The sequence below is a fragment of the Diplotaxodon limnothrissa genome, linkage group LG16 (assembly GCF_057381915.1).
Source record: "Diplotaxodon limnothrissa isolate DT_005_m linkage group LG16, D_limnothrissa_male_GT1.1, whole genome shotgun sequence".
Classification (NCBI taxonomy): domain Eukaryota; kingdom Metazoa; phylum Chordata; class Actinopteri; order Cichliformes; family Cichlidae; genus Diplotaxodon; species Diplotaxodon limnothrissa.
The window spans coordinates 39,290,527-39,315,683 of record NC_140611.1 but is presented as its reverse complement, the minus strand read 5'-3'; the positions used below and the strand labels follow the sequence as shown (position 1 = coordinate 39,315,683).

General features: G+C 43.0%; 1 protein-coding gene across 2 annotated transcripts in view; it reads right to left on the bottom strand.

Annotated features, from left to right (window-relative positions):
* lrp1bb (low density lipoprotein receptor-related protein 1Bb) overlaps window positions 1-25,157 on the bottom strand; it is a 278,492-nt gene that overhangs the window by 14,524 nt on the left and 238,811 nt on the right. Inside the window, exons 69-83 of one of the 2 annotated variants that reach the window (XM_085374416.1) lie at window positions 22,710-22,842; window positions 22,355-22,461; window positions 21,414-21,546; window positions 20,960-21,082; window positions 20,645-20,767; window positions 19,424-19,567; window positions 19,049-19,183; window positions 18,455-18,574; window positions 18,108-18,349; window positions 17,728-17,951; window positions 17,158-17,264; window positions 14,078-14,194; window positions 13,638-13,811; window positions 3,199-3,324; window positions 2,834-2,998 (exon numbers count right to left, since the gene is read on the bottom strand). In XM_085374416.1, coding sequence (XP_085230542.1) covers window positions 2,834-2,998; window positions 3,199-3,324; window positions 13,638-13,811; window positions 14,078-14,194; window positions 17,158-17,264; window positions 17,728-17,951; window positions 18,108-18,349; window positions 18,455-18,574; window positions 19,049-19,183; window positions 19,424-19,567; window positions 20,645-20,767; window positions 20,960-21,082; window positions 21,414-21,546; window positions 22,355-22,461; window positions 22,710-22,842 — 2,173 coding nt within the window. The remainder of the gene's footprint in view (window positions 1-2,833; window positions 2,999-3,198; window positions 3,325-13,637; window positions 13,812-14,077; window positions 14,195-17,157; window positions 17,265-17,727; window positions 17,952-18,107; window positions 18,350-18,454; window positions 18,575-19,048; window positions 19,184-19,423; window positions 19,568-20,644; window positions 20,768-20,959; window positions 21,083-21,413; window positions 21,547-22,354; window positions 22,462-22,709; window positions 22,843-25,157) is intronic. The other variant, XM_085374417.1, reaches the window with a different exon arrangement.

Sequence of the window (25,157 nt, the reverse complement as noted above, 5' to 3'; positions counted from 1 at the left end):
GCCGATGACACGACTGTGGTGGGTCCCATCTGCAAGAACGACGAGTGAGCATACAGAGAGGAGGTGCAGCAGCTAATGGACAGAGTCAACAACCCGTCTCTGAATGTGGACAAAACAAAGGATTCAGAAGAGCATAGAGGGATCACTGTCCACTAACCCTAACACTTAACATCGATGGATCCTCTGTGGAGGTCGTTAAAAGCACCAAATTCCTTGGTGTTCACCTGGCAGAGAACCTCTCCTGGTCCCTCAACACCAGCTCCATAACTAAGAAGGCCCAGCAGAGTCTCTACTTCCTGTGGAAGCTGAGGACAGCCCATCTCCCTCCATCCATCGTCACCACCTTCTACAGAGGGGCTCGAGAGCATCCTGAGCAGCTGCATCACTGTCTGGTTGCTAACTGCACTGTATCAGTACAGCAGCTGAGAAGATCACTGGAGCCTCTCTTCCCTCCATCACAGACACCTATCACACCTGCTCCATCCGCAAAGCCACCAGCATCGTGGAGGACCCCACACTCCCCTCACACACTCCCCTCACACACTCCCCTCACCCAGCTGCCTTCTGGAAAAAAGTACTGGAGCATCCAGGCCCTCACTGCCCGACCCAGGAACAGCTTCTTCCACCAAACCGTATGACACACACACACACACACACACACACACACACACACACACACACACACACACACACTGTTGTATCTGTATTGTTCTGTTCTGCTCGGTGTTTCACTGCTTTTCATTCGTGTTTTTCAGTTTTTGCACACTTGCACTTCATGCAGTCCTGTGTTGACTGTCTGTTATACGTCATATGTAGCACCAGGGTGCTTCACTGTGCGCTGTGCCACTGCACATGGTGGAAATGACAATAATGAGGATTAATTGGTGGTTAGAAACAGAAGGGGAACACAGCACAGCTGAAAGCACTCAAGACTATAAGACAGAGAGGGGATATAACCTGAAACAAGAAACAGGAGAAACCCAACTATCCAAGTAAAACAGGAAACAGAAACTCTGCCTTAAAAACACACTAGAGTGAAGACTGGAGGGCACAGGGACAGAAAGGAGGTCAAAGGTTATCAATCCTACTCAAAGACTTTATCTGCAGCAGCACCAACATGACACAAAATCTAGCTGCTTGCTGACGATAACATGTTTTCCTGTAAACAAACAGGTTACAGTTTGTTGTCCAGAACTAGGAGCGTGCAGCCGCATGAACAGATGGAAAAAGGCCCCAGAACTCAAAAGAGATTGTTTACAATTCTATGCAGTAAATTTCTATCAACAGCTTGAGAAAAATATGCAAAATGTTTCAGTCAGAGAACCTGAGCCGCGCTTTCTGAACTGCAGATTCGAGTCATCTTCACGTCGTAGCAATTATCCAAACTACATCCTTTAACTGCATCCGTGTCCCTACTTTCCTGCTAATGGGCGGGAACACGAATCGTTGAGTTGACATCACTTTAAAGAAAACACTTTACACTTTGGATGTTTGGCTTCAGGGAGTTTTGGATAACGAGAGCAGGCGAGAATCATAAAGGAAAGATCTGCCTGAAACCAACCGGCCTGACGGGGAGGAAATAAATGCAGCGGACAGTAGCTGTGCTGGATCATACACAACCAGCTGAGCAGACAAAAAGTCTTGTACAAGTTACACAAATGTGTTTAGACAACTGTGATCCACAACTGTTATGATATATTTACTTTGTTTTGTTTGACACAGTATGAAGTTCTTTACTTTCATGTCACAGAGACACAGGTTTGTTTCAAACATGCTGCTGCCAAACCTTCCATTAAGATCCTGGTAAACCAGCCGAATCTGAAGGCAGAAATTCAAAGACACCTTCTTGTGTTTTTAAGGATGAGACTGGGAACGAATCCAGCCTCCAAACTGACCGAGTTTCCCTTTTTATCACCAAAGGAGATCCTGTTGGACAATAATCCATCCCTCTTTTTCCATTTAGAGCGATGCTTGCATGAGACGTGTGGTCAATGCAGTAAAACAGCACACAGTTAAATACAGCACACGTTTCCTCTGCCCACTAAAAAAGGAAAATCTCTTCACTATGTAAGCAGCATGAACGGGTCCGATCATCAATATTAACCATGAAAGACCCAAAACAATGTAACATTCACTACTTCATCTCTGTTACAGTTTTAATGAGCAGCAGTTATTTTACCATCTGCTGAAGTCACATTAAGCTGTAAGAAAACAACAAAAATACTGTTTTTGTAAACAAACATTTATTTCCTGTTAGATTATTAAATCCATGTAATTAATAAATATTTAATGAATTTAAACCACTTGAATAAAGATCTGCAATGAGAAATCACGCCACACCTTTGTCACAGCTTTCTTTCTACATTAGGCCAATAAACATGTTTCATCTTTTTTTAAAAGCAACTTAACTACTATGATGTGGGCGTGATATACAAAGGCTTTTAAATCCAGGAAAGCTTATTTAACAGGTCTGTACGTCCTGCTTCAGTTTCACTGCTGACATCTCAGGAGAGCTCCTCAAAGGAGACCTTCACATGAAGGCTGGAGGCTCCTTTCAGAGCCGCATCAATGATAAAACTGCTCAACTGGCTTTTGCAATGCAGCCGAATCTGACCTGAAGAGAGGAAGCTGCATCGCTTTAAATGAAGACAAATGTGTCTGCGTGCCATCAAGCAGGGGTTTAAATCAAAACTGGTAAACAAAGAACATAAAGAATCCTGCAGCATAAACGTTCATATGAATTATTCTCCGTGCAGCGACTCAGAAACACGTCAAACATGTGAATCGTCCAAAGGAATCATGCAGTAAAGAGTTTTTGAAAGCACAGACGTACCCAGCGGCGAGCCCATGCAGGTGCCTCCGTTTAGGCAGTAGTCTGTGCAGTGGTTGACCTCACAACGCTCCCCTGAAAAGTCAGGCCAGCAGTAGCACCTCCAGTCTCCTTTCTCATTGGCTAAGCAGCGGCCTCCATTCTCACAGGGGGGGTGGCACAGTTCACCTTCACAGCGGCAAAGTTTGTATCACTTACTGCAGCGCCATGTGCACAGTCACGTGATATTTAACAGTGTTATGGAGCTAATGTGAGACAGCAACACGCACAGAATGCAGTTATCACCAGCGTGTTCACTAAACACATCGTGACGCTTCAGAAAGCTGCTCATTGTTATATATTCAAAGTCAATATTACTGTTAAGATACCTGAGACGTTGACATCATTGCAGGTGCCGTTCACCAGCACCTTCCCCTCTGGACAGGTGCACCTGGCACCAGTCGGGTTGAGCAAACACATGAAATCACAGGACATTCTGGAGCATGGATTGGGTCCTGTGGAGAAACAACGGAGGAGATCATCTGTGATGCTGAACAAGAACAACTTCTCTTTCTGTGAAACATGCGGTTGTTCTTTTTTAATAGAGCTATTGAAGTGCTGTAGGCTTTAGAGGCACAGCACATGAATCATTTACACATGCATCTTCACATTGAATAATCAAAAGCTGAGAAATAACTGTATAACTGATGCGTCACCTTTAGAAGGGCTGCTTTTAGCAGAGAGGACGACATGTTCATGTTGTGAATCAAACTGCTTTAACTGAAACAGGCAAACACAACTCAACATAATGTTTGAATCAAGCTGCTGTCAGAGGTTCACATCCACTCATCGTGAGCATGAATGTCCTCTACATGCACCCTCATTAAAACTGGGTTTGCGCCACTCTTCTTCACAGTTCGTTTGAATTGGTTGGTTTTTTGGGTCGGACCTGGTGTTCACCCTGCTTCATCCCAAAACCAGCTCTGATCAGTGTCCTGTTCAGGTTTCAGCCGTCTCGCTGTCAGTCTGAGGGAAGCCCTTCAGGTTTTTTATTGTCATATTCACAGAAACGTGAATGAAATTCTTCTTTTGGTGCCAAACAGAAAGATGCATGTATAAAACTAATAACTATAATAAATGATCATTTAAAAACAACAGAAACAATTATAAAGAACTACAGTTAGTACAATAAAGGAAATACAATATAAATCGAAGATAGAAATAAAATAAGAAGAATCTGAGCTGCAGGGCAAATGTACATATTTATCCAATCTATGCTACGTCAGCGTGTAGGCGGGGTCTTTGATGGAGGCAGCTGTGGACTGATGGTAGATCCTCTGCAGAGAGGGTGCTGGAGTCCTAATGATGTTTTTGGCAGTCTTCAGCACTCTGTGCAGGTGCAGCGGTGTTACTGCACCACACGGTGATGCAGCTGGTCAGGATGGCCTCAATCATGCAGCTGTAGAAGCTCCTCAGTCTGCTCCGTAAATGCAGCCGCTGATGGCCCCTCGAAACCCGCTGTGTGGTGTTAAATGCTCCTCCCTGCTCAGGTAGGTGGAGAGCCCATGTTTGTAGTAATGTTAGCTGAAGTTACCAATCCTGGCAGACCGGGGCGCAGTTTGTAGACAGAAGACGGAAGCATCGGAGACACAGAGAGATCACCCAGGGATGTGACCTGGTCCTGCTGACTCACGAGGGCTGATCTTCCTCGGTGCTCCCAATAACTTACTTATATGCAACTGTTTGAACTGACGATCATGGAAATGTCTCCAAGAGACTTTCTCATTTTGTGTGAATCTAAAACTGTCCTTCATGCTGTTCTGTCAAACAAATCCTGCTGCACACCGAGCAGAACGAACCCTGAGATCCATTTACTGGTTTAAGAGAGTTTATTTATATATTCAGTTTAAAGGATGACGATAAAAGAGAGAAATCAAAATCTCTGCCATCTCTTACATATCGAGCCTTTGTGTCTTAGCTACTTGCAAGCTAAGCACATGTTGTGCCCTCAGACTCCACAGTGTACACTAATGAGTCTGTAGGGAGGAACAGCTGTCGTTTAAGTGAAAACCTGACCGAGGCTGAGCTCTCTCACGCTTTCTCATCATTAACACCAGAGATGGAACCAATAACTGCCATGCTTTATCACCTGGAGGAAGTGAGAGGACGGACGTGGCTGTATTGATCAGAACAGTGCGACCGCTCTTGCTCTTGACGAAGGCGGTCACACTTTCCTCCTCCTCCTCCTCTCCCTGAGCTTCCCTGCTTAGCCTCTTGTGTCCTTGTCTAGTCTCGTGTTTTTTGTATTACTTTCCCTGAACACTCTCTCACAGTCTGTTCTCTAAAACCTAAAAGAGGAATTATGGATTGGATCAACTGCTCCCTGAATGCAATCGACACCCCTTTCTCAACGAGAAGTCTGGGCTCGGGTGAGCCTGAGTGCTGAAGATATCTACCTATGAACCATGATAACAGGGTTCTGATCGGAGCTGGCTTGGCCCTGACTTATCGAAGAATTAAGGAAGCGGAACCGGCTGTTCAAACCCCCCCAAGGCTGCCCGCTGGGATTGAAACGATGGGAGAGGCGTGAGTTTCTCAAAAAAAATTGGATCACATCTTGGGGAAGCACACTGTGGTCGTGAGTTCTCAGAAATCGGCTCCTTGAGCACAAGAAATGAGCGCAAGTATGGAGAAGCTCGCGGCTCTCCAACGGGAGATTGAGAGACCAGTGTTGGACTGTAGAACTGCTTTGAAATTCATATGAGCTGTTCGCTTTTTACCATCACATGAAGTGATGGTAAAAAGCACCATCACTTCATGCGGATATCCTCTCGGCGCCAGCTGCAGTCGCAAGGCTGGAGCCGAACAACAACACCATGATAACGACTGTGTTGAGTCTGTTCTTCCCATCCATGCAAGGCCACCTGGGTTGGCTGGCAGACTGTTTACTTAGCCTAGCAGGGCGAAGGACACTGTCTCAGCTGAACTATGGACACGCGCACACACACACACACACACACACACACACACACACACACACACACACACATATACACTGATATGCACACACTCATCCCCCCTCCCTTTCCAAACGCCTTCGATGCTTGTTGCCTCCTGGGAACACGGCGGGTCTGAGCCCGCGCTGGATGGTAGCGCTGGGCAGGATGGCTGCTGTGTTTGCTTCGGATTACTCCTCACCCCCCACCCGACCCTGTGGCTGGTCACGTGCTCCATAATGTTGTGCTGTGGACATTTATGTGCTTTTCTGTGCAGAGGCGTTTTTTTGTTTCCTGTTCTCATGCTGTCCTCCCAGGAGCCCAGCATGAGCAGAGGTCTCTTTATTCCTCTTGTACTTTCCCATTGTAGTGTATATTTCAGTGTTTTTCTGTAACGCTACCGATCTCCGACCTCCGATCTCCAAAAAAATGCAGGTGTCCTATTTCACTGCAGGGCAACCTGCACGTGGTGAATAAAGCCTTGATTGATTGATTGAACAGGTTAGTGGTTTATGTTGCACACGTGAAACACGCAGCTAAATATCATTTATATCTATAAAGCATCGTTTCACAATATTAGTCCAGTTGTTTCGTTAAAATATGTAGAATTAAACTTTTTATCAAAAACCTAATTGTTCACTAATCATAAATTTATCTTAATCCACAGTCCTGCATACTGCATGACTCCAGTTTTCATCATCATCATGGTTTATTTATATAGCACTTTAAAAACACACAAGGCCGACCAAAGTGCTGAACAATAGAAACATAATAGATACCATAAGAATAATAAATACGATAAAATAATAAACATAGCGAAAACAATAAAATATAAGTAAATACAAGTCAGTCAACCACTGAGTGAAAGCCAGTGAATAAAAATGTGTTTTCAATCTGGATTTAAAAACCAGCACTGATGTCGATCGCCTAATGTGAAGACGAAGATTATTGCAAAGCTCAGGAGCCACGATAGAGAACGCTCGGTCTCCTCAGTGATTTGGGGACTGAGAGCAACAGCTGACCGGAGCGAACGAGTGGGGACGAAGAGCTTCAGCAGATCAGACAGATACGCAGGTGTTATTTAAAGAAACCAATAAAAGAAATGAATCCTAAATTCAATTGGTTTTGTTTGTTTGTGGCAAACTGCATTACATCCTAATATGTCAAATAACATTAATAATAAAACTGATACCAGATAAATAAAATGGATTGATCGAATTTTAATGAAATAATGACTTTTTCACTGTTGAGCGTCGCTCAGCTGCTCACAGTGAATAATATCATTTATAGTTTGCTCTATAAAACAGCTCCACATGTTTCACTCGGCACAGTTTTTAAAACGATCTCTCAGGTTTGCTGAATATTCGTCTTTAGCTTATTTGTCAGACGTGCAGCAGGTGGATGAATTTCTGAGCTGATGTCTCTTCACCACATTCATGTTACTTTTCCAGGGTCAACGTGTCGCCGTGAACAGACCAACGTTAGCCAAATGGGACATTTAAAAGTTGTCAGCCAGATGTTAAAGTAAACAAGCAACAAAGCATCCAGAGAGAGATTTTATCTGATAGTTTCATGAAACAGCACAAATAGAGAAACGTGTTTCTATTTGTTGTACACACACATTTCTAACCTTATATTTAATGTTTGATGACTCTCAGAGTTCCCTGAGGGAGGCTGGTTCCTCTAAAGTCTGTGTGATGGTCAAATTTAGGATAGTGCCTGGAGCCCTCTTATAGCTGTGTGGAGATGCAGAGGGAACTGGAACTGTACGTTGTTGTCACATTGTTTATATAATGTGGTCTGGACATCAGCGGCCCTTCAACATCCACACATCCATCACTGAAACCTTAAAGTTTTATTAAAACTCCTCCCGTACTGGTTGGAACAGCTGGACCTCACCTCTCACACACACACACAATAAATGATTGTTGTTATGTTTATCATAAACCTAAATATCGTGCTACTGCTGTCAGTCCAGTATGTGTGGTTGGTTACCAACTGCTGATGGTTGCATTTATTATTCGCCTCGTCTGCTGCTCTAGTCGTTCATTCAGAAATATGATCGGTGGCTGTTTGTGTGTGTTTGTGTTTATAAGAAGTCTTTAGAACATCAAAGGAACAAATAATAACAATAGAACTGAATTACAAACACAATTACCGAGGGACTTCCGGTGGCTCGTAGCACCGCATGGCCGCATAGAGAGTGACCTCCGGCACCAACCGTGTGTTTCCCCGGACTCGAGAGCTGTATTAGGGCTACATTGCCATTTTTCGACTCAAGAATGAGTGGGGATAAATCTAAAAAGGGAGGATACGGGCTACGAAACATTCTTGACTGTGAAATGGAGAAGGACGCCGCGGCTAGTGAGGCAAGCCTCGCATCGGGACAAGATGGCGACCGAGGTGAAGGTCTGGGTTGGCTTCGGGATGCTGTGAGTAGCGTACTGGTGGCCGAAATGGCTACATTGCGAACCGAATTGAAGAGTGACTTCAAAGCATTCGGTACGGAATTTCGGGAGGATGTAAAGAAGCAAATGGCCGAACTCTCTAAGGAATTGAATCAAAGATTACACGAGATGGCGGATCAGGTGGAGGAGATGACTGGTCGGCTAAAGCACGTCGAGGACAACATGGCTGACTCGGAACGCTGGGACATTGGTGTTAGGGATACACTTGTGCAGCTGTTGGAAAATCAACGGGCGCTTCAGGAAAAGGTGTCCGATATGGAGGGCCGCGCTAGACGCAAGAACATCCGGATCTACGGCGTACCGGAAAACTCGGAGGGCTCGTCGGTGACTACCTTTGTTGAAAATCTGATCAAAGAACACCTAGGCGAAGATTTCGGCCCGGACCGTGCTCTCGGCATTGAGCGCGCACACCGCGCGTTGGGACCGAAACCACCCCCGAACGCCCCACCACGCTCAATAATAGTGCGCTTCCTCCGGTTCTCTGTTAAAGAAGAGATTCTCCGCACGGCGTGGAACAAAGGGGTACATATCCAAAACAAACGGGTGTATTTCGATCATGACTACTCTCTGGAAGTGCAGAAAAGGAGACGGGAATATATCCCAGTTAAGAAGGCTTTGAAGGACAACGGGATCCGTTTCCAGACACCACTAAGTAAGATGCGAGTGTTTTATGCGTCAGGCAATGTCCTATATAATACCGCGAGCCAAGCTGCCGAGGATTTAAGAAAGCGGGGAATAGCCGTGGGTAAGATCACCTTGGGGAACCAAACCAACAGGATGACAGAGGACACGATAAAGCAGCTACTTCCTTGGGAAACGCAGACAGCACACTGCGGGGGCGGCTTCCAGCAGCACGTGCGGGAAAAACTCCAAGCATTCCGGAGGGAGCAAGAAAAAGTGTCAGCAGACGAGTGAACAGCTGATGGCGGGACAACGGTGAGATAGCTGGCGGTAGAGTTTTGATAATCTAACCGCAGGAACACTGACTTTCGTATCCTTCAGAATTCATATTTCTTTAGGTTGGTGCCTACGGACATGGTTAGAGAACCACCACGTTATGTCTAGTAGCGATAAGAGACTGTTTCGTTTATTTTTTGCCCTTTTTTGGCTTTTTTGTCGGTCACTCCCCTCTTGTCGGATGAGGGGCCCCACCCTGTGGCCAGTCCCCTCAATGTCAAAGGATACTGTTATATCCTTTGTATTGGAAGCTCCTGTTAATGTTTTGTGTGTTTGCTGTTCAGTGAGTTCTGGTTGTGATGTTCTGAGGTCTGGGTTGATTATGTTGTATTCCACATATCCACTTGATGGCTTATAATTTCTATAAAATGCTGTCACTAAATGTAAATGGCCTGAATAGCCCTATTAAAAGAAGCAAATTAATTGCCAAATTGAAAAAGGAGACAGTAGACTTGGCATATTGGCAAGAAACTCATCTAGATAATGCAGAACATGAGAAATTAAAAAAGATGGGTTTCAGACATACATTCTATTCATCGTATAGGGCCGGGAAAAAACGAGGAGTAGCTATCCTTATCTCAAATAAAATAAAATTTGAACATATATCTACTATAAGTGATAAGGAAGGTCGGTTTGTTTTAGTAAAAGGTAGAATAGAGAATAAGACGGTCACACTATTAAATGTCTATGCACCCCCAGGAAGCAACGCAAGCTTCTTTAAGAAGATATTTGATTTGATCTCTAAGGAAACGGTGGGAACTCTTATTTGTGCAGGAGATTTTAATTTACTGTTAAATCCCAGATTAGACTCAAATAATAGGGACAGGAAAAGCACGTCTGGAGGGAAACGGGTTAAAGGAATGTTAACGGAATTAGGGCTTATTGACGTGTGGCGATCTATCCATGGGTCAGCGTCAGGATTCACTTTTTACTCTGCTCGACACTCAGTGTATTCGAGGATAGATTACTGTTTTATGTTTAATAGGGATTTACACAGGATAAAAGATTGCAGAATAGGTCCAAGAGATGTCTCTGACCACAGTGGACTTTATATAACGTTACATTTGGACGGGACACGGAAGACAACTTTGTGGAGACTAAATACCGGTATGTTAAATGACCCCGCTTTTGTGAAACAAATGACAGCCGATCTTAACTTGTACCTGCAGGACAATGATAATGGAGAGACAAATCACAGTATTGTATGGGATGCAGCCAAAGCTGTCCTCAGAGGTAAAATAATTGCGTGGTCGACCATGATTAAAAAGAAAAAGTCACAAGAATTGTTACAACTGCAGGATAGATTAATGGCCTTGGAACAGTCAGGTCTAAAGGATAAAAATACTACAGGAACCCACCAGATCAGACAGATTAAGCAGGAGATAGATAAGATATTGAGCGAAGAAGTAGAGAAAAACATAAGGTTCATGAAACAGAGGTATTATGAGGCGGGGCCTAAGGCGGCGAAGCAGTTGGCGTGGCGGATTAGAAAACAGCAAGCTGAAAATAATATTTATAAGATTAGAGACCCGGTTGGTAACAATGTTGTAACTGACCTGGATGAAATTCAAAAAGTGTTTGAAAAGTATTACAAATCCTTATATAGTCAATCTACTCAGGGTGATGTAAATAAGATGACTGACTTTTTGAATTCCTTAGACCTGCCTACGATTGGTCAAGAAGCAAATAGTAAGTTAACGTCCTTAATATCTCGGGAAGAAATAATTAAAGCTATCTCCAGCCTTAAATCCAATAAATCACCAGGTACCGACGGGCTCCCTGCCGAATGGTACAAAACCATGAGGGAAAGCCTTCTTCCCCTGTTGGAAACTAGTTTTAACTACATTTTGAAAGGAGGTCTGGTACCTCCCTCTTGGAAGGAGGCCTTCATATCGGTTTTGCCAAAGGGGGGACAGGATAGACTAAACTGCAAATCTTATAGGCCTATAAGTGTCCTGAACTCAGACTATAAACTATACACAACTATTTTGGTGCGAAGAATGGATGCTGTAATGCATTCTTTGATTGATGAAGACCAAACGGGTTTCTTGAAAAATAGACAAACCCACGATAATATTAGACGAGCTTTACACATCATCGAACACATTAATAATAAGAAAACAAGCTCAGTTATTCTTAGCTTAGATGCTGAAAAAGCATATGATTCAGTGAATTGGGACTTCCTCTTCCTAGTGATGAAAAGATTTGGTTTCTGTAGCGAGTTTATAAGATGTTTCCAAGCTCTTTATTCTCTCCCTACTGCCAGAATAAAAATTAACGGTAGCCTCTCCGATACAATTTTTTTAGAACGAGGATGTAGACAGGGGTGTCCAGCAAGCCCCTACCTCTTCAACTTGTTTATCGAACCTCTAGCCCAGGCTATACGTCAGGAAGCATCGTTGAAAGGGATTGTAATAGGAGGGGACGAGTACAAGGTGTGTTTATATGCAGATGATGTCTTGGTGACAATCATGGATCCCAGCTCAGGTATACCAGTATTAATGGGGATGTTGGAAACATATGGCCTGTATTCAGGGTATGTCCTTAATGTCAAAAAAACTCAAGTTCTGTCATTTAATTTTTCTCCGGACCAGACACTACTGGCAAAATTCAAGTTTAATTGGGAGGCAACTGCTATCAAATATTTGGGAGTGTTTCTGCCTAGAGATCTGACACAACTGTACGATATTAATTACAGTCGTATTAATAGAGAAATATATAGCGATCTCAACATTTGGGCCTTGCTCCCTCTCGACCTTGGCAACAGGATACAGATAATTAAAATGAATATTCTCCCCAAACTACTCTTTTTCTTGCTTTACCTATTCAAATTCCAGAGAAGCAATTCAGGGAATGGAATAAGCAGATTTCGAGATTCATTTGGCTTAACAAAAGACCACGGGTGAAGTTCTCTACTTTGCAGTTGCCGAAAGACAAAGGGGGCTTGGCTCTACCTTCATTAAGGAATTACTACTTATCTGCTCAGCTGAGGTCCTTGGTGTGTTGGTGTAATCCATCTTTTTGTGCGAGGTGGAAGACTATTGAGATGTCTCTCTCAGACACGCCAATCCAGTCTAGACTTGGTCACGCGGCTTCTGATTTGGACGATACCTTGACGCCCAGCCACTGGGTCACTTTTACATTAAAAATATGGAGGGGAGTGGTCAAGCAGGCGCAACTCCAGGAAGAGATAAAACTTCTGAGGTGGCCAGCGTATGACCCTGATTTTCTACCTGCTTCCCACGATAGTAGATTTAAACAATGGGTGTGGCATGGAATCACTGCTGGGTGTTTGGTTATTGTAAAATCTAAAATTATGGCTTTTGATACCCTATGCAAGACTTACGATCTCGGGAAACAAGACTTTTTTCGATACTTGCAACTCCGTGACTATATTGGCAAAAGACTGAAGAGCTGTGTCCGTGGAGACTTCTCGATTGTTAATATTTTCATTGATGCTTATGACTCTGGGAGTAACAGAGCCTTGATAAGTAAACTGTATAAATGTCTGACTAAGCTCAAAGGGCACTCAACGATTTACATAAAGCAGAAATGGGAAAAAGAAATGGACATTGTGATTACAGAAGATGGGTGGGCACGGATCTGGGAGACACAGTTTACCACGACTAACTCCAACATGTGGCGGGACTTCTGCTGGAAGAACATTATACGCTATTTCATAACGCCTAAACAGAAGTCTAAATTCAGTGCTACACCTGCGTTTTGCTGGAGGAATTGTGGGGAAGTCATGGCTGATTACGGTCATATATTCTGGTCCTGCCCACTCATACGACCCTTCTGGACGGAAGTTATAAAGATAATTACAGAGGTGTTGGGATTCCACGTGTCTTGTACATTTACCTCATTGTATCTGGGATGTTTTACAGACGATTTAGTTACAGATGATGTTTACCTTCTGAAAGTTCTCTTGGCTTCTGCGAAGAAGGCCATAACAAAACGCTGGCTCTGTAGAGATCCTCCCACTGTAACACTTTTTACCTCTATAGTGGAAGACGTCAAATTGATGGAATGTATGACTTTCACTCTGCGACTGCAGGGAGATTTGGGAAGGAGACGGTGGAGAAAATGGCTGGACTTTACAGCTTGTGGCAGCACCCTTTGATGCATAGAATTAGCAATGCAGACTTGTTGACGTATGTATGTGTGGATGTGCAGATGTATGTACAGGTGTATGTTATCTTCCCATGACCTCATACTGTTTCTGTTTTTTCTTTTTTCTTTTATCTTGTTGCATAAAAATGTTCCTAAACAAATAAAAAGTGTCAAAAAAAAAAAACACAATTACCAAGTAAATAAGTAATCAAACTTCAACTGACTGAACAGCGTTTCCTCTTCTGCTCTAAAGGGACATTTTACAGATAAACAGTGAACATCAGGGCAGCTTACCGTCCTGCTGTTTGTAACGGTGGGAGATGAAAACATTAGTGGGCTTCTCCACCCCCAAACTGAGAAACTCCACAGCCTGTTTCCCATACTTGTGAATCTTGAAGACCTCGTGTTTTAACCCAGTTCCATAAATGTAGTCCTCAAATATATCGATTCTGTACGGCTGGGAGATTCCTAAACATCCAGCAGAGAAAAGAGAGCAGATAAAATCAGGTTTCTGCAGCTTTGGGGTTATAAAGTTTATATCCTGAGGTGCCCAGACGAAGGACGACTGTGTTGTGTAAGAGGATTGGTGCTAACAGACACTGTTTAGAACCTTAACCTTGTGCCACATAAAAGCAATGTTAATCTGGCAATTATTTGATAAATAAAGTTGAGAAAAACAAAGAGAAGCATGAAACGAATTTGTGTAGATGAAAAAGTTTTCCATTTGTGTTTACCGTGTCTGTCGCTGATTGTCACCAGAGGGTCCGAGCCATCCAATCTCATGCTCCCTATCTGCGAGAGCTCAGGATCAGCCCAGTAAATACGCTGGTTGAAATAATCAATGGCCAGCCCTGTGGGAGGATGAAGGTAAGAGATTCATTTACCTGACAAATTACACAGAGATCACTGTGGAGTCCCTCAGAGGAGGAGACCTTAAGGTCAGGACGGTTCCAGCACCAACGTTTCTCCGTCCGGTTGTTTCTATTCAACAGCTTGTGTTTAAAATCCTGAGAAAGGACGGCGCCTTTTGATCACGATGAGCTTTTTTACAATTCTACTGTTTCCCAGAAGTCTGACCGTATAATTGAGCACCAGGCTGCAGCATTTAAATAGCTGATGATGAATTCCTCTTTGTGTGACCAAGACAGATCATAGCATCCTTGAATTTAAGGAGGCCAAAGCAGCTCTTCAAAACTAGATCAGCACTAAGTGCTTCCCTACAGGCGTACAACACATCCCGAGCAGCTGTACGCTGCTGCGTGTGCGCTGATTTGGATGGATATATATATATATATCTATATATATATATATATATATATAGATATATATATATATATATATATATATATAGACATCAGAATTGTTGTCTTGAGGCCAAGAAAGATGCCAAGAGGATTTATTTTAAGTGGATCATCATATTGGTCCATTTGATTGACCTTTATTATAATTATGAATTTATTTTATTTTCAGTTGCAAACGGGACAGACATGACTGTGGGATAGGACAGGGGGAAAGAATGAAAGAAAGAGAGGGAGAGAAAGAAAGAAAACCAAAGGGGAGAAAAAAAAAGAACAATACAAAATTTGTAATTTATTTTATCAACTTTCCTTCTGACGATGCTGTCTGTGTTGAGCGCTCAGTGAATCTGCATTTGACTACTCCGCCTAGGCTCGAGAGTGCAGCCTAGGCGGAGTAGTCGAACGCAGATTCACTGAGCGCTCAACACAGACAGCATCGTCAGAAGGAAGAGCGCAGGGCAAGCTAGCGAGACAGAAGTTAAGCTCTCCTTTTAACATGGACCTCCCCCACCCTCATTCAGATCTGGCGTTTGGAATTATTTTGGTTTTCATGTGACGTATGACCCTGAAGGTAAGCGAGTCATGGACTAAAGTAAAACAGTATGTTGGATGTGCCATGCAATGCTCAATTACATGGGTGGGAACTAGTGTGTTAGCGCAGTTAGCTCGTTAACGTGTTGGCCGTCTAGCCCCTCTGTATAGGGTAGCTCGTTAACGGAGATTTGCCGTGTTGTGGCGTTAAGGTTATTTCAACGAGATTAACCTGAAAGCACTAGTGGGAACGCAACGAATATGACTGCACATTTACGCCGACATCATCCTAGTGCAAAGACAAAAACAAGCATGCATGCTACAAACTTTAGCCGAGTCATTTAGACAGCTGTTAGCACAGGATTCTCCTTATGGAGACCTGATATGTTTAATATGCTGCTGAGAATATAGCCCAGAAGAAGCGGATAGTATAGCTTTTATTTTGGAAAGAGACATTTCTCTGTAATAAACTCTCTTTTCCAAAGATGAGTGATTCCTCAATCAGATACAGGGCTCGCAATATCGCTAGCCCGACGTCCCGGGGCTATCTCTCCCCTGCCTGTCGGGCTATTGTAGGAAAAATATATGTCAATGCTTTTGCATTCTTTCAGAAATGTAGCTGGGTAATTATGTCATTGGGTGAGCCACTGTCAATATGTGACATATTGAAGTCGTGTTTGAATTTGCGCTTGTTTTTTTGCTTTCACTTTGCAATCGTGCAAACTGTGTATAGAGAGCGACAGCACTGATCTGTGAGTGATGATAATTTGTGCACCAATTCCTCTGACATCGTCTTATTAATCGTTAGCTTACTATGCAAACATGACAAGTGAAATCTCCCGCAGCTTAAACATGTGAGAGGTTGATCGCGCAGAGAATCGCTGAGCTTATGTGAGTGCATGTAAAAGCATTTCAGTTCTGCTGAGCCAAATAAGACAGGTCAGGGTGAAGAAGTGACAGCCAAAGAAAAGCTTACCACAAAACGGAGAAGTTATGACAAATCAGACTATAAGGCAAAAAGAAAGTGCAGCTTTATGGTTTCATGGACAAAAGAATTTCTGTGGCTGCAATATGACGAGCTAAAAAACAACACGCACAAGGGTTAGGGTTAAATTTAAAAACTGTACTTTTGTGTTAAAATATATATTTATAATTTTAATAAATGACAAATTAAAAAGGCATGAACATTTTTTTTGTATCGAAAAAATATCGAACCGTGACACCAAAGTATCGAACCGAACCATGAATTTTGTGTATCGTTGCACCCCTAATATATATATGTATATATATATATATATGTATATATATATATATATATATATATATATATATATATATACACATATATATATATATACACATATATATACATATATATACATATATATATATACATATACACATATATATATATATATATATATATATATATATATAAAAATAAATATAAATAAATAAATATATATATAAATAAATAAATATATATATCCATTTGATTCTTTAGAATAACAGACAGTCTGCATGCGGAACTTTATTTCATATATAACTGCAAACGTCACGTGACGCTGCAGGCGAAACACATCGTGTGTGTAAGTGTTACACATGTTGGCAGAACATTGTTAGTTAATCAGGTATTTATTAGCTGCCTCAATAACAAACACGAGTTTATATTGAAGCTCTGCTATGTGGAATTTGCACGTTGTGCATCAAATGTGTGTTTACTGCACAAATAAAGAAGGTGCAGATATCAGCCCAACGACACCGTGCTGTGTTACTTTTTATCTTTATTTTTATGATCGTTCAATCATTTCAGTAACTGGAAATTAAATAGTTATTGAATAATTATTGATGGACAGGTATTGGCCAGAGATATCAGAACACACAAAGTCCATTCATAAAATTCACAACATTTCATATGACTTCAAAATTAATGATGAACTTTTTAAAAAATGTGGTTCAACAAAAGGAATAAACGAGCCACCCACCAGTGGGTCTCCTCAGGTTTTTGTCCAGCATCACTCTGCGCAGTGAGCCATCCATGGCTGATTCCTCGATCTGAGAATGATCACCGATCACGCTCCAGTACATCATTCTGCGAGGAACCAAAATCAGCTTCAACAAATATGCATTTATTTTACAGATACATGCTCAGTATCACAGCTACTGCAACCAGCACGTTTCTGTGTTGATGTCATGTTTTACAGTTATAATAATATTAAAAAGTAAACAGGTTATTTTTTAACACAGCGTCAGGAGCTGAGACGATGAGGAAAACCAAAGACTCGTTAGCAGAGCGACGTGTCACAGCTGTGCGCCGCTTTGTCGTTGTTGTAACACCTTTGTTGGAGCAGGTCTGGCGAGTTTAAGTGATGTAAGAGGAAATGTAACCGATTACTCTGCCGAGCGGAGCAGCTGAGTAATTAATAACATGCTACTGAGTATTATGTAATGTGAAATTGATTACGTTTTCGAAAACAGCGGCTCGTTACAGGATTAAATAATGGTGCTCTGGCAGAAACATCTGTGAAGTTGAATATTGTGTGATGTGTACTTACCCCCTGGTGGGGTTGACGGCGATGGCGTACGGCTCTCCAGATATATCAGTAATCAGGCGGGTGCAGTTCGGTCCTTTAAGTTGGCCCACATTTATGGAATATCGTAATTTAGTCCAGTGGGCTGTGTAATAACTAAACCAGTGCATCCGGGAGTGATCGGTCCAATAAATGTTTCCTGTAATCCAGTCAGCAGAAATATCTCGGGGTCGCCGGAAGTCTGAGCACTGCAACCGATAAGAGTCACACCGTCAGGCGCTCGTGCACACGCTGATTCAAAGTGAGACGTAGCGGTGCAGTATACGAAACTAAAACACGGATTATTTTTAAACACATTTTCTTCCTAATAAGCACAAAATTAAAATACAATAAAAAATACTCACAATATTTCTGACATTTGTTTTGCTCTGACTTCTTTCCAAATTGTCTTTGTAAAAAATCCCACCAGGGTTGAACTGGGTCGCCCAGATAAACTTTTGGTGGTGAAACAGAACATCCATCCCAATGATTCGGGCGTTGTCCTCAATGTGCGTGGGCAGCCTGTATCCGAGGCTCTGGTTAAAGGGATACAGGAAGCTGCGGATCTCGGTGTCGTTGGACACGTAGAACACTCGTTCCTCCGGTCCTGCCGGTGAGTCGTTCACGTGTTAAAAGGTAAAACCATTCATTAAAACGACTCACGTCCACAGAGAGGTCACCACAGTGGATACACTGAGTTTTCTTAGCATACCTCTTGCTACACAGTTGCCGTTGATCTCCTTAAAATTCCGGTCACATGAGCATTTATAGGACCCTTTAGTGTTCGCGCAGTAATGAGGACAAGCGTCAAACTGCAGACATTCATTTATCTCTGCAAAGAAGTACAGCCTCATTTATGATGCTGCAAATGTAGAGTTTTCCACGTAACTGTGTGCATGTATGACATTTACAAACACGTTATAAAGTCACAGCAATCGCTTCCATTAAGACCGTTTATTTCCCCAGTTTTACTGAGGTTTGACTCACAAACTCACCTGTTGACACCTGGCAGGTTTTATCAGGACTAAACTCGCTCAAAATGAACAACAGGCACCAGCCAGCTTCCTCTAAACTAACTGAAGGAACAGATACGTAATAAGTAAATATGTAAAATGCTCTTAAGTTTATTTTTATAGCACATTTCAGTCAGTTTCATGTAAAACGCCACTAAAGTAAAAGAAATGCGCAACAATGATGCAGTAAAATACAGAAAAACAAATAAAATAAGTCAATAAAAACAACAACAGCTAAGGCCGTCAGTGTGTGTTAAAAGCCAGACCATAGAAACTACATGACACACGGTTACCTTCACACTGGCCCGTCTTCTGATTCCTCTTGAAGCCAGGTTTGCACTGACATATAGAATTAGCATTTGTCTGGTTGCAGACGGCGTCCTCTCCACACGGATTGGTTTTCTTTCCACATACATCTCCACTGGAAACTACAAATAAAGGCAGATTACACATCAGCCCTGCTGGGCTCCTCCTTTCAGGTGCAAAAGCCAAAGGAGCATCTCCATCTTTTACAAAGCACACTGCAGGCGCACATGTATTAGCATAAATAACAAAACAAAACGAGGATAGCTTCGCTTTCTGATAACGCCGCGGTAACATTTGGTACTTTTCATCTCACCGATGGCTCCTTTGACGTGTCCGCTGAAGTCAGCTTGTGCCGTACTTACATGCCTTGCAGTCTTGCTCATCTGAGCCGCCGTCCCCGCAGTCGCTGAACAGGTCGCACTGCAGCTGGATCGGGACGCAGCGGCGGTTACTGCAGGAAAACTCGGTCTTCCCACAGGGCCGAGGTCTTCCAGCCACGACCTCTGCTTCAGTGCACACAGACCGAGAGCCGACATCAGCTCATGAGAAACAGCCTGTCCAGTCACCTGCGCTTGACTTAGCTGAACACTTTGAAATCATCATGAAGTCCGTTTAGTGTTTACTACTTTGAAGCGACGTCCCGGAGTCTCTTTATTTGCCGGCAGGTCGTTTTGCAAGTGTTTGAAATAAATCAGAGAAAGAGCTTTTTGACTGTATCTGTTAATTATTCAAACTAAAAACTGTTGAGGTGTTTCACACGTTTTGCTTTTGTCCTCAGAGAACATAAGCAAAAGTTTGCCATCCTCCTCCAATAACAGACAGAGATAAAGAATATCACACAGCGATGAAGCCGCGGATGAAGAGATTATTAGGATTAAGCTCAGATTGAACAGAAGGATAGAAGCGGAAGCACAGAATTCTTAGAGGTAATGAAGTGATGGAGGAGATGGATCAGTGATGGAAGCAGAGAGGGAGATGAGAGAGCGATGGAGGAGAGCAGAGATGCGTCCTCTCCTTCCTGTCTGGGATTATTCACACAAAGCTGTGTGGAGGAAACAGGCTGGGAGCGCTCGTGTGTTTGAAAAGCATTTTCACTTTCACCACAAAAATCTGCAGGAATAAATTGTAAACTGTGTTAAGTGCACCAAACGTTTAACATGCAGTCACAGTCCTTTTTCTGCCTTTCAGATTCCTCTGCAGCACATTTAGACTCCTGGTACTCGAGCTAAAGTTCAAAACCTGTGTTTGCAGGTTTGCAGTGCACGAGCACACAGCCTCACACGGTGTAGGACCAACAAGCCTCCTGCTCTGCAGAATGTTCAACGTTCGGTTATTTTAGTTAAACAGCATGAGAGAGAAAAAGAAATCTCTGTCATTCAACAACTAAGCAGACGCTGCTTCATTGTTGGTGCTTCTTTTTCTCCCAACTCCAATTATCATCCTCACAGAACGAAACAAGGACGGCTGCATCAGGGGCGCTTTTAACCTTCTGCACTTAATTTGATGAATAAAGAGTCGTTGAACTTTCACACTAATACCGCTCGAGGCATCGTTAGACCCGTGCTGGTGCGGTTTGCGCTCACCACACTCTTCTTCGTCCGAGTTGTCGCCGCAGTCGTCCACTTTGTTGCAGACCTGGTCCGTGCGCAGACACACGTGATCGTTTCGACAGCGGAACGGCCTCGTGGGGGGGCAGGGAAGCTTCGCTGGAGGACAAAAGACACAAACGGCTAATGGAGGTGTCCTTCAGTGGAACTATAAATAAATTAATAAGAGCATCAAATCTTTTATGAAAAGACAACGAAACGTTCCCTCTCGGGAGATCGAAAAGCAGAGGTCTATAAAATATGCATCGTCTGCTTCAAAGGAAATTCTTGAGAGTGACAATCTCAACCCACCACACATGTCCGCGTCCTCGTCAGAGTTGTCTCCGCAATCATCCTTGCCGTCGCACACCCACGTGTGGAGTTTGCATAAGGTGTTGTTGCAAATGAATTCATCAGCTCGGCAGAAGAAGGCTGCTGCAATCGAAGAGTGCAACGAGACTTTTAGCGCCGCGAACACGCCAACGGTAAAAACAGTGCATTCAAAGGAGAACAGGAGTCACAAATGGCCCATTACAGGATTCTAGTAACAGATGCTTCTACATGATGATCCTGACAATGTGGATCATTCCCACCAACACCAGCAGAACCTGCTTCTCTTCCTGTCTCTCCTCCCGTCTCAGAGTCGTCTTCCTCTCTGCTGTTTCGGCCCTTTTATCATTAAATGCTGTGCAGCCGCTCAAATCAATTCTCTGTTCAGTTATACAAATGAGACTTTTTTACCTTCAGACATCACGCTGACACCTACCCTGGCCGCAGTTTTCTTCATCGCTGTGGTCCATGCAGTCCAGCACGTCGTCGCAGCGCCAGCGCCGAGGGATGCAGTGGGCCCGATTCAGACACAGGAACTCGTCTTCTCTGCACTCCTTCACACAGCCGATCTGTTAGCAAAGACGCAGGCGCAGCCAGCAGGCGTTCTCATCAACACAAAGACAGGACAGAGGTGAAGGTTTATGTCACCGCAGCCACGCGAGCACAAAAGATGCTAAATGTTTTTAGTTCAGGAGCCTTTTTATCTCGAGGACCTCGACCCAACATATGCACAACTCTGCATAGAATCATATCTCTTAGTACGTGCTCCTCAATGAGCGCAACAAACCCTCAAGGATGAGCTGGGAAAAGGTCACGCGTATGCCACAAAGTCATGAGAGCGTTTATGCCATCTGGCTGCAGACTGCACAGTAACACAGACGGACATATTAAAGGCTTCAATCATTTCACTCCAGAACAAAGAAGTAAGAGAGTTAAACATAAAAATACAGTTTTAGTCTCTCTCTGCTGCTTAACTCATAAAGACACCATTCACTCCTTTTCTCTGCTCATTTGTCTATTTTCATCTTCATGGCCACAAACTGGGAAACTGTACAGTTCAAATTTAAAAACAGAGTCTAGTGATTTGAAAATTATGTTGTTGCAACAGTACAACATGTGTTTTGTTTTTTAATTTGATGGCAGCAAAAAGCTTCAGTAAAGCTGAAACTGCACATTTTTCAAATGTTTGTGAGCAACACTTCGGCTAAACCATCGTCCTGCTTTGTTCTGAGATGAGTTGAGCTCATCTCACGCAAACACAAACCATCAAGTCTAGAAAAAGCACCGATTGGTCCTCGGTTCATGCATGAAAAGCAGCTTTCTGATTACTTAGTACTGCAACACTATGCTACTACAGTTTAAGGGGGATTCTCTGACCTCATCCGAGCCGTCCAGGCAGTTGTCGTGTCCGTCGCAGCGCAGGCTGGCCGACACGCAGCCGCCGCTGGTGCACACGTACTCGTTGACCGAGCAGGACGGCACAACTGCAGAAGAGAAGAGTGTTACAGGGGGATTTGTGAGACTGTGGTTGGTTGGAGACAGCAGTGACCTCACAGAGTGCACTCTGAGCTATTCACAGTGGACAAAAAGAAAATGTTTCTTTGACCTACAAAAGAATAATAACTATAAATTGAATTCTTCACACTTGCAATACAAACAATGTTGTGGACAACAAAGGTTGCACAAAGGAGGACGGCTCTGTGGTTCAGTGTGTGGTGGGAGCTTTCTTCACCTGTTTCCTGGCAGGTTTTTTCATCTTCACCCATCTTGCAATCTTCCTGCCCGTCACACAGCCACTTCATCGAGATGCACAGGTTGTTGTGACAGCGAAACTGGTCGTCTGAGCAGTGTGCCTCACAGCCTTTCTGCAATTAAACACAGCGAAAAACATCAAGGACACGTCCAGCGTCCAGCAGCCGGACTGTTTCCTGCTCAGCCCCCTGCTGGGCGGAAACAGAAAACGACATCATACATAGTAAAACAGCTCACGCAGAGGAGTTTGACACAATCGGTCACAATGAAGGAACGCAGCGAAGGGCTGACAAACGGTCACATGAACGCAACCGTTGTTCTAACACAAGCCGACCTACACTGCTGGAACCGCGCAGCGCCCCCGCCGCCACGTGCACGCTGTGGCTCAGGAGGCGAAGCGCGTCTTCAATCTGTGTCTGTGAGCACAGAGTGAGGACTACACGTGTGGTTTCAGAGAAGAGCTGTTTAAATGTGCATGTGGTTTATAGTGCAGAGCACTTTAAGTGATCGATACGAATACAAAGCTGTATAAATGCAGTCCATTACAAACTAACGATGTAACCGCTGTTAAATACTATTTCCAGAGCAAAGTCTGGTGCTCAGTGAGGCTTGAAAGGGACCAACAGGTGACGAGGTTTTTAGAAAGTATTTCAAATAGCGTTTAAAAAATGATTTACATTGATTCCAAAGCAGCCGGCAGCCTCTCCGAATGAGAAATAAATAAAAACAGAAATAAAGCCTCAGAGTTTTATCCCGATGGGACTGAAAATAGATGCATGCACTTTTCTTAAAAGCAGCTAAACTTCATGATGCATTGAATCCAGCATGAATGCAGCCAGCATTGTTCTTCTACGTAAACACAGGTGGCTCCTGTGAATGACTGACTTTAATAATAACTGCTGATTGAAGGGAAACTTTCTCTCCTCAAACTATTTGACTGCACTGACCCACAAAGCTGGCGCCGGGGAGCCACATAATAAAGGGTTAATTAGGGTTGCACTGGTTTGCATGGAGGAGGATTATATGTAAAAATTGCTGTGCAAATGTTGAACAGAGCAATAAATTAACACGAATAATGAATGGTAATAACAAGGCTTTGTCCTTGAATTATGCATCGTTATCACTGATGGAGCATTTTTATATGAATCCCACAAAAATCTCTTTACGCCATGAAATGCCAGATAAAGCCACATTTAAGTTCTTCACACATTACAAGAGTGTAAAATTATAACAGAAATTTGAGGCTTTGAAGCATCTTTATGGACAAAACAGGCCGTCTTTGTGCTGCTGAAAGGCACGGGGAGGATTAGGATTTACAAAAGGAAACGAATACGAGGCTTTTCACGCACTAATGTACTTGAAGGTGCAACAGTTCATCGTGGCGATGCTTCCTGTCCAGCATTGTTTTGGAATATAGCGACCATGACGAGGAGATTTGGATCAGCGCGGTGAATTATGCCCACAATGGGATTATTTTCTTTGCAGGCGCCAATATAGCCATCTAATTCCAGTTCTCTTTTCCAATTTGGATATTTAATGCGTGCTTGTGCTGCATGCTCAGATAGTGACAGACATTTTCCAGGGATCAATTGCAGACTAAATTACACTATCCATATGCTATAATTTGGCTCATGTACACTGTGATTTGTACGCGTTAAGCCTCTGTGTCCTTTTGTGTGTGTCTACAATAGCACATTTATGTGACCTGTAATTTTTATGTTACTTATTATTGACCCGCATCATTTGACAGCATTAGCACTGATATGATGCATAGGGACCACTCACGCCTTGTTAGCAGCTCAATTTATAATGACTGTTATACATGAACTGATAATTAATTCAAATTCAGTGTGTTCATATTTTACTATATTTACAAACAATGAACTGATAATTAATAACGCCTGGTGTAATTACACTATTAAGGTAAATAATACAGTAAACGTGTGTTTATTGATTTCAGTGGTTTTTGTGCTAAAACTACGTTTGATGCATGGCTGATTAGCACGCTCTGAAGGCGCACGTACTCCATATATGTGGTTAATAATTAATGACTACCAGATGTTATTGCTGCGTAATAATAAAGGTTTCACTGGTGGCATCCGTTTAGAGTCACAGCAGTAAACCAGGCGGCAAACAAAACTACAGCTGGAAATAAAAGTGAACAGAGGATCAGTCCTCATACGCTCGCACCTTAAAAGTCCATTAAAACAAATGATATAAACTTCTAGTAACTTTATAAATATGTAACTGACCGATGCAGTTTAGCCTAAAACAGGGTGATTATTCATTTACAAATATTGACACATTAGTCCGTTTCTAATGTCGAGAGCGGCGGGACAGAGATGGGTTCACGTCTCCCAACGATCGGCTTCATCTGACTCAGCGTTTTGAGTTTTTACATATTTTGATGTTTATGGTTTATGTTTAA